This window comes from Aphelocoma coerulescens, chromosome 3, assembly GCF_041296385.1.
Source record: "Aphelocoma coerulescens isolate FSJ_1873_10779 chromosome 3, UR_Acoe_1.0, whole genome shotgun sequence".
In the NCBI taxonomy this organism is placed as follows: domain Eukaryota; kingdom Metazoa; phylum Chordata; class Aves; order Passeriformes; family Corvidae; genus Aphelocoma; species Aphelocoma coerulescens.
The window spans coordinates 39,677,716-39,690,508 of NC_091016.1; the positions used below are offsets into that span (position 1 = coordinate 39,677,716).

At 56.2% G+C, this 12,793-nt stretch overlaps 1 protein-coding gene across 14 annotated transcripts in view; it reads right to left on the bottom strand.

Annotated features, from left to right (window-relative positions):
- Positions 1-1,937: 1,937 nt before the first annotated feature.
- The window catches only part of SLC29A1 (solute carrier family 29 member 1 (Augustine blood group)), a 33,955-nt gene continuing 23,099 nt past the window's right edge, over positions 1,938-12,793 (bottom strand). For 11 of the 14 annotated variants that reach the window (XM_069009858.1, XM_069009859.1, XM_069009862.1 and 8 more), the window contains 12 exons: positions 9,544-9,626; positions 8,993-9,074; positions 8,583-8,755; positions 8,213-8,352; positions 7,892-8,026; positions 7,642-7,739; positions 7,201-7,291; positions 6,991-7,079; positions 6,740-6,848; positions 5,375-5,460; positions 3,514-3,713; positions 1,938-2,953 (listed from right to left, as the gene is read on the bottom strand). In XM_069009858.1, coding sequence (XP_068865959.1) covers positions 2,842-2,953; positions 3,514-3,713; positions 5,375-5,460; positions 6,740-6,848; positions 6,991-7,079; positions 7,201-7,291; positions 7,642-7,739; positions 7,892-8,026; positions 8,213-8,352; positions 8,583-8,755; positions 8,993-9,074; positions 9,544-9,572 — 1,344 coding nt within the window. In that variant the 5' untranslated portion in view covers positions 9,573-9,626 and the 3' untranslated portion in view covers positions 1,938-2,841. Of the gene's footprint in view, positions 2,954-3,513; positions 3,714-5,374; positions 5,461-6,739; positions 6,849-6,990; positions 7,080-7,200; positions 7,292-7,641; positions 7,740-7,891; positions 8,027-8,212; positions 8,353-8,582; positions 8,756-8,992; positions 9,075-9,543; positions 9,627-10,325; positions 11,089-11,229; positions 11,862-12,793 lie in introns of those variants that run through there. The other 3 variants (XM_069009865.1, XM_069009870.1, XM_069009867.1) reach the window with 3 other exon arrangements.

Genomic DNA, 12,793 nt, shown 5'->3' on the forward strand with positions numbered 1-12,793 from the left:
TCCATGGCTGGGGCAGGGAACCGGGAATCCGCCCTGCCCCAGCTTCCTCCTGCAGCTCCCCCTGAGGCCGGGAGCCGCGTAGGTGTGCTGGCCTGAGGCTGCGTGTAACCGGAGCACAGCAGAGAGAGGGCGGGGACAGAAGGTGTCCGGGGCCCGAGTGTGTGGTAGGCCCATGGCCCCGTTGTAAACCGATGTTTGAAGATGTTGTCTTTTCATTGCCCAAGGGAAATAATAAGATAAATCAACTTTAAGCCTTACCGTTCCAGTATCTGGAGTACTCTGTCCAGTTCTGAGCCCCTCAGTACAGGAGAGACATGGAAGCCCCTGGAGCCGGTCCAGGAGGGTAACAAATATTATTTAGGGACTGGAGCAACTCTCTTAAGAGGAAAGGCTGAGGGAGCTGGGCTTATTCAGCCTCGAGATGACTGAGAGGAGAACTCATCAATGTCTATGAGTATCTGAAGGGAGGTGCCAAGAGGCTGGATCCAGGCTCTGCTCGGTGGTGCCCAGCAATAGGACAGGAGGCAATGGGCAGAAACTGATGCACAGGAAGTTCCACCTGAACATGAGGAAGAGCTTCTTTACTGTGTGGGTGACCCAGCACTGGAACAGATTGCCACAACAGAGAGTCTGGGGAGTCTCCCTCACTGGAGATACTCGAGAACCGTCTGGACACAATCCTGTGCCATGTGCTCTAGGATGGCTCTGCATGAGCAGCGAGGTTGGACCAGGTGAGCCACTGTGGTCCCTTCCAACCTGACCCATTCCGGGATTCTTGTGTTGAGGCTGTGGGTACAAAAGTCCTGACCAGCAAAGGAAGCTGAAGTGCGATGAGGGGACCCGAGCCCCCACATGGGTTTTGGTGCCTAGTGGTGCAAGGAGGTGATGGCTGTGAATGATGTGGGACAGAGGGAGGGGGATTCCCACTGGCAGACAGGTGTAGTTCACCCCAAGAGCAGGAGGGGGCACTCCGGCTGTTCCCAGGCACAAGGAAAGCTCCCAGGTGCTGTGCTGCAGGTCACTGCACCACAAAACGTGAAGGTGCATCTGCTCTTTATCAGAGGTGTCGGTGGTTCCCTCGTGTACCTCGAGGGCAGCATCCCTGGGGTGCTGATGGATGGGAGACTGGCTATGAGTTCACCATGTGCACTCACAGCTCAGAAAGACAATCACGTCCTGGGCTGCATCCAAAGCAGTGTGGCCAGCAGGATGAGGGAGGGGATTGTGCCCCTCTGCTGTGCTCTGGTGAGACCCCACTGCAGTGCTGCATCCAGCTCCAGGGTCCCCAGCAGAGGAAGGACTTGGACCTGCTGGAGATAGTCCAGAGGAGGAACAACAACATGATCAGAGGAATGGAGCATCTCTCCTACAAGGAAAGAATTGGGATTGTTCAGCCTGGAAAAGGCTTTGGTGTAACCTAATTGTGGCCTTCCAGTACCTGAAGGGGACCTACAAGAAAGATGGACAGGGACAAAATGTATGTCGGACAAGGGGGAATGGTTTCAAACAGAGGGAACGTTTAGATATTTATTATTTATTAATGTGAGGGTGGTGAGGCACTGGAATAGGTTGCCCAGGGAAGCTGTGTATGCCCCACACCTCAGTGTTCAAGGCCAGGCGGGATGGGGCTCCGAGTAACCTGGTGTAGTGGAAGTTGTCGCAGGCCATGGCAGGGGGTTTGCAGCTGGATGATCTTCAAGGCCCCTTCCAACCTGATCCATTCTGATTTTATGGTTCTACAATCCCCTTCCCACACTGGCTGTGTCCTCACAGCTGGGCCTGACTGTGCAGGGAATGCCCACACCATTTCCACATCTGATGCTGGTTACAGGGGACCACCGGATGCCAAGGAAAAGCCGGTGCCTTCTCACTTCGACCCTTGTCCCCCCACAGCCCCTCTCCCCTATGGTGATGGAAACAAAAACACATACCCAAAGGAGCATTTTGGTCTTTTTATAGAAAATGGCAACTGTATAGACACATTTACACGACAAGGAACAGGAAAGCCAAGGGAGAGGTGAGGCCTCCCTTGCAGCACAGGTGGACAGGGACGGCAGCTTTGTTGGGAAGGGAGTTGCTGCCTGTCCTCTTGTAGCCCACAGTGGAACCTCCTGTCACACAACCAGGAGGCTGAAAAAAAACCAACAATGGCAGAATCACCAGAACAAAAAAGGGAACAGAGACAAGGAGAGGGGGAGAAGGTGGGGTGTGGAGACCTCCTCCTCCCTCAGCCTAGCCACAGTGTTGGCTCTTTCTGTGGCTGGGACACAGATGTCTACACTCTTGGGATACCACTGGGCAGGGGGATGTGCGTCTAGCAGAGAGCAGGGAGGGCAAGGCTGGCTGGGGCTCTCCTCCCCATTTACAGGTCTTACCAGCAGGAGGAGGGGTGTGGGGTATTTCCAGGCCCCCTAGAAGGAGAGGAGAGAATCTCCTAGGTGCTTTGGAGACAAGGGCAAGAGAAGGACTAACACTGGTTACCAGCCTTTCACTCTGTCAGAGAGAAAGAGGCTGAAAATGGCTTTTGGCCTTGAGCCAGGGAAATTCTGCAGCATGGGAAGCAGCTGGACCTCTCTGAGATCCTGGGGGGGTCTTGCAACACACACAACACAGGGAAGGAGAAGGCACGTAGGCCTGAAGGCATCACACAGCCGAGCATGGCAGGAACCAGGCCAACCCTGCAGGAGTGGAACTGTCCCTGGGTGTAATGTCTGCTGTGGCAGTGTGATCTGGCAGGGACAGGTGTGAGCTGTTATTTCCCCACAGTGCTGAGGTGTCCAGGGCCTCAGTGAAGGATGCGGAGCCATCTCTTGGTGTCCCTGCACCCTCTGTGTGCCTCTGCTAGATGAGAATTCGGACCAGAAAGGAGATGGCAGCTCCTAGGGCCAAACCCAGTGACAGGAAAAACGCCATGACAGCTCCAGCTGTCTCTGCTTCGTGCGCAAGCACTTTCCTAGGGGAGAAACAGGTGTCAAAGATCCATCCTCAGGATGCACGTCCTGTGCCCTGCTGTTTGGTGGAGCTAGAAGGCTTGTCTGCAGCAGAGGAACGGCAAGAAGAAATCCACCTTGGCTCCCAGAGTCACAAGAACTCCAAGTCTCCACGCTGTGGGCTCATAAAGTGCATCAGGCCAGCCACCCTGAAGCTCCTGGCACTAGGGACATCCCTCTCTGACCCCTGTGGGACTCCTCGTGCTGCCTGTGCTGGGCAAGGCCGCTCACCCTGCCATGGGCGCTGTGCCACGCTTTGCTCCCCTCCAGATCCCCACTATATCCAGCCCCTTCCCCTGCGTGGCAAGTGGGGAAAATGGAGAGCCCAAATAGCTTCCTCATCCCGAGGATATGGAGGCACAAGCCTAGGAGATGGGACACTGGGGGTAGTGACAATTCCCTTCTGTGCCTGCGGCCTCTTCTCCAGATGCCAAAGCTGGGCAGAGGCAGACTCCAGGAGTCATGCCAGGGCTGGCATCTGGGGGAGTAACCAACCCTTCCCTTGTCCGCAGCTCACACTCACTTTGGCCCGAAGCACATGCACAGGCTGGCCAGGTAGCCATTGGAGATGGAGAAGAAGATCATGAAGATGATGTACCAGGCGTCATGAGAGAACACAACAGGCAGGTAGTAACGGGGTTGCATGTTGCACAGCATGAACAGAGGGACAAAGATGACACGGAGGACCACCATCACTGGCAGGAGGCAGCTGTCCTTCCCGGGCTGGGAGAAAAACACAGATTGCTGAGCAGCTGAGAACTGGACATTCTCCATCCCATGGCAGGGGCTCTACACATGTTGTCCCTACTGTGCCAGGGCTGTGGAGGAGCCACAGAGATGGCAAAGCTGCTGACTTTCTCTGCCACAACAAATCTCAGCATCACCACCTGCTGTACGTTTTCCTAGGTCTGAAAGTCCTGTTGCAGGTGACTTGAAGCAGCACTAGAGCCAAAATACTGAACTGGGCTTGTGGGCAACTGTTAAGCCCTTGCTGGCAACAGGCAGGCAGGCAAGAGAGCTTTGTGCACGCTCATGCAGTGAGCCAGCGTGCAGGACAAGGGTGGCTGAGGTAAATCCCCTGTGGCACCTCAGCGCCTGCAAGATGGGCTTTAGCCAGCTTTTCAGCGTCCTGCGCCATCCTGCAGCCAAGCAGGGCAAGATCCAGCAATCTGGGAAAGGGATTATGCTGGGGTTGTTTTGGAATGTGCTGGGAAAGGCACGGACCAAATTACAGTCTCCTTGGATCCTACCCAGAGTTCCTGAGCGACTGAGGCAACAGTCCTGAGGGACAAAGAAGGAGGTACCACCCCCCTGTGTTGTCCCTGCAGCTGGGACCAAGGCAGCCCCTGGAACGAGACAGGCCTTGTTCTTTCTGGGGTCCCCTCAGTGAGGTGCCAGGTTTGTAGATGACAGGGCTCACTGGTCTGAGGTGAGGAGAGACCCCCAGCTGCCTTGGGAGCTGCTGGGCTGGCGTGGCCACAGGAAACTCCATGAACACAGGAGGAAGCTGAGGTTAGGCCAGCTGCCATGTCTATGGGGCAAACTGGAGAGAGCAGCTGCCTCTCCTGCTTGAGGAGAAAAAGAGCGAGCAGGGCCCCAACCAGGGAAATGTGGCCCAAACCACATGCAGTCAGACTTTCCACACAGCCTTGTTTTGGAAACGTCTCCTGCTGGGTCTTCCCACCATGGAGGCTGTGGCCTGGACACCAGGCAAGGTGGCTCATGGCCAAGACCAAAGGCAACAAGCAGTGATGGCCAGGGGAGAAGCAGCTCCAGGCCACGGGGAAGTCAGGCCCAGGCAGACCCCATATGGCACGTGGTCCTGAGGAGCTTCTCTAAACAAACAGCCTGAACAATACAGGGGGAAACAGCACTTGGAGGGTGGGTGAAGGGGCAGGAAGAGAGCCAGACAGGACAGCCCCCTTCCTTGCCCATTCTGGGGAGATCAGAGCAAGGGGATGTGGCAGGGGACAATTTGGTAACCCACATGGCATGGCCCTGCCCTGCTCTCAGGACAAGGGTCTTTGAAGCAGCTGTGTCCTGTGCTGAGGCCAGAGGTTTTATTTTGGGCTGCCCTGTCTTTCACCCTCTTTCCCTGTCGCCATCCTGTCTCGTCGTTTGCATAGCTGGAGTGAAGGTTTGTTTACAGAGAGGCTGAAATGGAGGAGGCAGCTTCATCCAAGCCATGTTGAAAGAGGGGTGGGAGGACAGAACACTCTGGTTCTCGACTCTGACCCATCAATCTCCACTTAGAACTTAAAGCAGGAGTTAGCTCTGCACCTCCTTCCTGCTCCAAGCCATGGATGGCAGCCTCACTGAGAGCCGTGGCTGAGGGACCTAGGGATGGACACTGCCTGGGCATTTGCTCCCTGCCCCATGCTTACCCACATGAAGAGGGCAGTGAGACTCCGTCCCGTCCAGTCAAAGACATTAAAGAGCAGGAAGCAGGAGACAGGAATGAAGTAGAGACCTGCAGAAGGGGGAGGTCAGTGATGAGCTTAGTGTGCCCCAACCCCTCATACCCATTGCACAGAGACTGACTTTGAGGTCTAGGTCCTAGCAGTTTCCCACTAAGGCCTGGAATGGTCTCCCAGCCAGGCTGGTGTCCGCATCCAAACCATCATGCACAGTGGTTCCTTCTTCCCTTCAGGCATTCTGTATTTGGTTTGTGTGGCAAGGTTTTGGTAGGAGGATGGGGCTACAGGGGCGGGTTCTGAGAAGCTGCTAGAAGCTCCCCCAAGTCTGACAGAGCCAATGCCAGATAGCTCCAAGATGGACCCACCACTGGCCAAGGCCATCAGTGACAGTGGTAGGTTGATATGGGATAACACACTAAGAAGGGGGGAAAAAAAATCTCAACATGTGCAGTTGCAGCCAGAGAGAGAAGTGAGAATATGTGACAGAAACAGCTCTGCAGACACCAAGGCCAGTGGAAAAGGAGGGGGAAAAGGTGCTCCAGATGTCAGAGCAAGAATTCCCCTGCAGCCTGTGGTGAAGACCATGGCGAGGCAGGCTTTCCCCCTGCAGCCCAAGGAGGTCCACAGTGAGCAGATATCCACCTGCTGCCTGTGGAAGACCCCACTCTGAAGCAGGTTTGCTGGCTGGACTTGTGACCCTGCAGGGGACCCACGCTGAAACAGTCTGTTCCTGAAGGACTGTGCCCCATGGAAGGGACCCAGGCTGAAGCAGTTCATGAAGAGCTGCAGCCTGTGGGAAGCACTCACAGTGGACTTTATGGAGGACTGCCTCCCATGCTGGAGGAGGGGAAGAGTAGGAGGTGTCCTCCCCTGAGAAGGAAGCAGCGGCAGAGCAAATGTGTGATGAACTGACTGCAACCCTCATTCCCTGTCCCCCTGCACTGCTGCAGAAGGAGGAGATAAAGAAGTCATGAATAAACTTAAGCCTGGAAAGAAGGGAGGGGTGGATGGAAGGTGTTTTAAGATTTAGTTTTTATTTCTCATTATGCTACTGATTTGATTGGTAATAAATTAATTTTCTCCAAGTTGAGTCTGTTTTGCCTGTGACAGTAATTGGTGAGTGATTTCTTGCTGTCCTTATCTCCACCCAAAAGCCTTTTGTCGTATTTTCTCTCCCCTGTCCAGTTCTGGAGGAGAGTGCTGGAGTGGCTTTGGTGGGCACCTGGCATCCAGGCAGGGTTACCCCACCACACATACCTTCTTCAAGCCCCACTTTCTTTTTACCTTGTTCTCAGTTTTTCCCTACCTCACCCCCATCCCTGGCACACTTACCCCATTTGTTTCCCTCTCCAAGGACAGTGGACACCTTAGCTGTGATGGCAGGAAAGACGCTGATGGTGACAGTGAAGACGAGGCAGACGGACAGGGCCATGACCCAGAGCTAGGCAGATGAAAGAAAAATGCTGGTACCAAACACAGGGCAAGAGACCAGTGCAGGGCTGGTCTCCTCTCCCCATGCTCTCCTACACCTGTGCCCATCCCGAAAGGAAGGGCAGGACAAGGCTTGCTGGCAACTCACAGACCTTCTTAAAAATAGCAATGACAGAGGGCTGCTCATCAGGGTTGTGGATAGGGATGATCTTTGAGTTATTCTGCTCCATCCCATTCTCGTCTGCAGGGAGAGACACAAGTAGGGCATAGCAGACCCCACAAAGCTGGGATCTAATTCAGTCCTTCTATCTCGTTCTTTCTTTAAGCTTTTTCTCTTTCTCTTCTTTCTCTCAGCCCCTCACCTTTCTTTATCAGGTCTCTCTTGGTCTCCAGCTCTGCATTGTACACGCGGTACTCTGTCTTGTCCTTCATGGAGTAGTATCGGAAGAAATCCTGCAGAGAGACAGCATGGAGGACTCATTCATGCGTGCAGAAAGAAGGCTGCCAGGGGCTATGTGACAACAGCAGATATGGGCAATATGGGCAAAGTGTTCCTTCCAGTTATGTCCGATATTGATGCTTTCCTGCTCACCAAGGGACTCAGATACCCCAAGTATACTGGGGTATCTGTGGTGGGAAGTATCCCAGAGTGCTCCCTTGGGACACGGGAGAGCCTGCCCTGACACAAGAGCTGGAGGCTGATAGGAGCCAAGGCTGGGCTGCTAGTGGGCCACGGTTCTTGTGCTGGGATGCGCAAAGGTCCCACGTCCCCAGGCCCTTCCCCACCAGGACAACAGTCTCACCATGTGAGGCAGAACTACGTAGGAGATGACTGCCAGCACGATCGTCACACAGGCCGTGGTGAAGTAACCAATGAAGCTGTCGGGTTTCTGGGCACCAACTGAGAGCACAGGAAGGGAGAGGAAAGGAAGATGATGAGGGCTGAGAGGAGCAAGGCCCTGCTGCCATCTCCCACACAGCATGACCCCGGCAGATCCTGCGACAGCAGTGCTCTGGGAAGGCCCTGTCACCTGTAAGGCAGGGATTACTCACTGGCAATACTGAAGATCATCGCCAAAGCAGCGAAGGTGCCTGCCAGACCCTGCCCGCTCATGATGGGGGCTGTGTAGCTGGCAGGCAGGAGCCCTGCCAGCCCAAACAGGCTGCCCTGGAGAATGGCGCCAAAGGCTGCAAATGGGAAGGATGAGCAGACATGAGAAACCAGAGGCAAGGATGGACTGCACCTGTGCAGGGAGCCAAGGCAAGTCTCCCTCCTCCCCGGCTCTCCCACAGTGAGGTTCATGCTTTTCTCCCAGAGGGATCAGCCCTAGCCATGAGGCTGTGTCCCTTTCCTTCCCCCACTGCTTCACTCACAGTTGATGAAGATAATGCTGATCATGGTAAAGATGAAGAAGGGAAGAGGCTCCATGGGGACTTTCACCATGATCGCAGTGACTAAAAACACCAGCCCAATGGCCACCAGGCTGCCTGAGATGCGGATCTGCTGGGGAATCCTACAAAAGAGGGTCTCAGTGAGGAAAATCCAAGCCCCCCAAAAACCTCTGGGGCTGAGACCAAGCTCTAACTGTGGGAATCCCAGCCAAACCCTGAGACAGGAGACCAGTGTTTTGCCTTAGACTTGACCAAATGGGCTGTAGCTTGGCTCAGTGCTGGGGCAGGAGAACAGGCCAGGGCTGGGTGGCCCTATGGGGGATGGCAGGGGCAAGGACAGAGCAAAGCTCACCGCTGGTGGATGAAGGAGTTGAGGCAGGTGAAGATAAGGAGGGGCACCATGGCGCAGAGAGTCATGAAGTTGTCAAACACCGACTGCAGGTAGGAGGGTGTGACGGTGGCCTCACCAGTCTGGTTCCTGACGTGGCTCGTCTCCTCCGGGTCCACAAGGCGGCTGATGAAATACTGCAAAGGAAGGAGCCTGGTGGGGCTGAGATTCTGCAAGCCCTTCCCAGGCCATCCTTATTTTTGTCCAGACCCATGGCCATCCCTCCTGCTGCCTCAGTGCCACTCATCACACCCAGATCACACACGCTTGTGGTCCTCTGCATGCTGTGCCATGCTGCCACATCTACACCATGGTCCCTAGACATGACAGGAGACAATGAGTGTCATGGACAACAGCAGGAGGGAAGCCCTCACCTCCCTGGCAGTCATGAAGAAATTCCATGGCAGCAGAGTTCCCAGGCCGAGGATGAAGAAAATCAGCCAGACAGCCTTGTACCTGTGAAGGGGACAGAGTGCATTAGAGAGGAAGCTGGGCAGTGTCAGGGAGAGGTATTGCTTATGACTGTCCCTGACCCTGTGGTGGGAAGCACCAGACAATATTTATTGCCCTGCCCCAGCCCCACAGCCCTTGCTAGCCTGGGCTGCCAGAGATGTGGCACTGCAGAGGGGCTGTGGGAGGCCCTCCCCAGGAAGGTACAAAGGCAGGGAGAGACTGGCTGCTCCTCAGCATGTGGCAGCCAGATACACAGCATCCATCAGGAGATACGGGAGGGAGTTAGGCTCCCCAGGCATGCTTACAGGAGACTGTTTTCAGCCCATTTACTATGGAAAAGCTGAGAAAGAAGGGACAGCTTGGTAGCCCAGTAAGCATGCAGGAGAGAGGGACCCCCAGATGCTGGGTCCCCCTATCCTCCCTCACCTTCTGGTATCCTGGATGTGATAGCTACATCAGAAACCATCATTACCTATCTTGGGGCCCATCTCTTGCTGTCATCTTGTGTGGCAAGAGTCAGCACAGGTCCCAGCAAGTCTTGTGGCTGCTCTCCGTCTGGAAAGCAAACAGAAGATTTTATGGGAAAGTGAGAGACACAAGCCAGGCAGGGGCAGCACTGGTTTTAACCCCAACCCATGCTGCCAGGTAAGTGCTCCACAGTACTGAGAGTCAAACACCAACCCAGAAAACACAGTCACACACTTATTCTGCTGGCTGGGCACACGAAGCCTTCCCTTTGAAAGGAAACTGCTTTCCCGAGGTACCCAGACTGCTCATGCTGGCTGCCCAGCTGCCTGCAGCAGGCTCTTAAGGGATTTGTGAGCCTGCAGCTCTCTGTCCCCAATCCTGGGGCTGTGAGTGAAGCATGTGCGCAGTGGGCTGTGTCTGCCCCCCCTGCCCGCCCCAGCTCCCTCCAACGCCCGGGGCTCGGTGGCACAAAAGACACATTTAATTCCGCAGCCTCTCCGGCCAGAACCAGCAAATCCCCCGTTTTCAATTCCACTTCCCTGCGGCTCTCACAGCCCTCTCCTGGGTCACCTTGAAAAGCCAAGGGCGTCCCTGGCACTGCTGTCCCCTCCCGGGCGCCCACCGCTCCTTTTTCCCCGTGACCACCTGCCCAGGCGCTGCACCGCTCTGAGAGCCCCAGAGATGTGGCCCCTGGAACCCCGAGAAGGGACCTTCCCTCCCCGGTCACCCCCTCTCCCCGAGGCAGAGGGGGATTAGCTTAGCCGCCCGGAGGAACCGCAGGCCTGCCTTGTCCTTTTCCAGTCCGGGCGGCGCAGCATGGGGAGCTCCAGCACTTCTCGCAGGGCTTCACCTGCAGCGGGGCTGCCGGCGCCGTGTCCCTGGCCCCCCTGGGACATGCCCCGCGGACGCCCGCTCCAATGCCGCCTGCAGCATCCCTGCCTGCGCCCTGCCAGGTAGGGCGGAGGAGGCGGAGGAGGAGGAGACAGGCAGCAGCATGCTGGGATCTGTAGTCCCTTCCAGCCCCGGCGTGCATTAAAGGCAGCGCAGCCCGTCCCTGGCGCAGCTGCCCGTGGGGTTCTGGGCACAGCTCGCCTCCTCCTCCGGTAGGATCCTGCAGGCTGGGGAGCCTGAGCTGTGATGGAGCCGAAACATAGGCGGCAGGATGTGGAGAGGGATTTTGGAAGCCCCTTGGGCTGCTTGGGAAAGACAGAGCAGGACAACAGTATGCCTGCAAAGGATCGAGGGCTCTGCCAACCCGGCAGGTGCCACCCTGTTTATGTCGGAGCCATCTGCAGCACTGCTCCCCTGCCTTCCCACACAGAGAACTCGGGGGCACGACAGCTCCTGCCTTGCCCTTCTGAGCCATCTGGGCTTCCAGACAAAACATCCCAAAATCCCCTCCTGGCAGGCTGCCGGTGCCTCGGCGGGGAGGAGACATCCTGACCCGGGATTAGCAGAGGGGTCTGCAAACACAACTGCACACAGAAACCCCACCAGGGCATTGCTCGTCTCCAAGCAAATAGATCTCAACCCAAAATAGGCAAGAAAACCTCGGCTTCCCCCGTGGGTCCCCAGCAAGCCCTCAACATGCTCCCCCTTGCCAGCCAAGCCCCTGATCCCCCTTCCATCCCCCTCCAGGTCATATAGCTGTCCCAAGAAATAGGGGAAGGGACTGACTCCATAGACATACCTGGGGAGAGAGGACAGAGCCAGGGTGAGTCCTGTGTTCAGAGTATTTGAAGGCAGTGTGTCCCCCTGCGTCCACACCCCCCGCTCTTGGGGGTGAGTGCCGGGCCCTGGCTCAAGTCACGGGGGCTGGAGCCCTGTGGGTCTAGCGGCACCCGCGGAGGAGGAGGAGAAGAGGTATCGGGTACCACAGCTGGCACACAGCCCAGGTCCCGCTGCCCAAGCATCCAGGGAAGGGAGGCAGGCAAGAGTGCCGTGGAGGGGATGGCAGGAGCCGGGGGTGTTGGGGAGGAGGCAGGGGGGGTCGGGAGTAGGACTCTGGGGGTGCTGGGGAAGGGCGCTCCGCCATGCTGCTTTCCCACCGCCTCCTGCTTCCGCCTGGAGAGTGCCCACATCCCTGCGTCAGGAGCCCGGCCTTCTTGGCAGGCACTGCCCGGCCGCAGTCTCCTGCCTGCTCTGTTTGTTTTCTGTCTCACTTCGCTAAATGCCTCCTAATTTTTTCCACAAAGAGACAGTGCCTGCCAAGGGCAGCAGTCATTACAGTGGGAAACACTTCCAGCTGCTGACTGTTATAAAGAACCCTACAACAAACAGAAAAGGTCACAGGAACCAACACCAGCAACAGGTGGCAACCCTGCTCCCTCTTGGGGAGAGCTGCCCTACCCGATGGGACATGGGAACAGATGCTACTCTTCCAGCCGGCACAGCTCCAACCGCCTCCCGCAGGAGTCTGCTGGTGTTTAGCCCAGCCACCAGCCTCTGCTGGTGGTGGCTGCACATCCTGAGGGAGGGAGAAAAAGAGGAGTGATGTGGGGCCTTGGCCTTTTCTTCCTGGGCATAGAGCAGTCTGTCTTACCCCTACACAAGAAGCAAGATCACAAAGAGTGGGCTTAACAAACCATAGGCTAGAACCTTTGAGCAGGTACAAACAAGAGATGGCACAATTTTAATTGTCCTTTCATGCCACACAAAGGCTGTGACAGATGCTAAGTGACATCCTCGGTGGCCACGTGCAGCTCCATTGCCAGCCAAGCCCTGGGAGCTGACGGCAGGGCCTTTGTCACCAAAGCTGCCTAACCTCTGCAGAAAAACCCGCACTGCAGGACAGCCACACCTGCAGGCAGCCATTTGTCACCTGGCTTTGGACACTTCCCTACCTCTCCCTTTCCCCACACCTCCTTTTCCCCTGCTTCTGCTGCCTTAGCCAAGGGCGAGCGCAGTGCATGCTTAGCTTCCCACTTGAGCAATTCCCTGGTGCCATGTAGGCATGCTATGGCACCATGGAATTACACCCAGAATCACCAGCTCTAAAGAGAAGCCGTTTACAGCACACCAAGTGTAGAAGTGTCCTGGCAGTCCATAGCCAAGGGGTTGCCAGCAGACTCAATGACAAGCACCTCGTGTCCTCCTGACACTCCTTGTCAGGGGATCACTTTGCAGGGATAATGTCAGTACTTCCTCCAAGCATGGCCAAGATGGGACAGGACCAGTTGCCTCACCAGCCTTTCACCCCATGCCCTACATCCGCTTGCCCACTGGGCAACACCGGAGTTCTCCTGCCAGGAAGG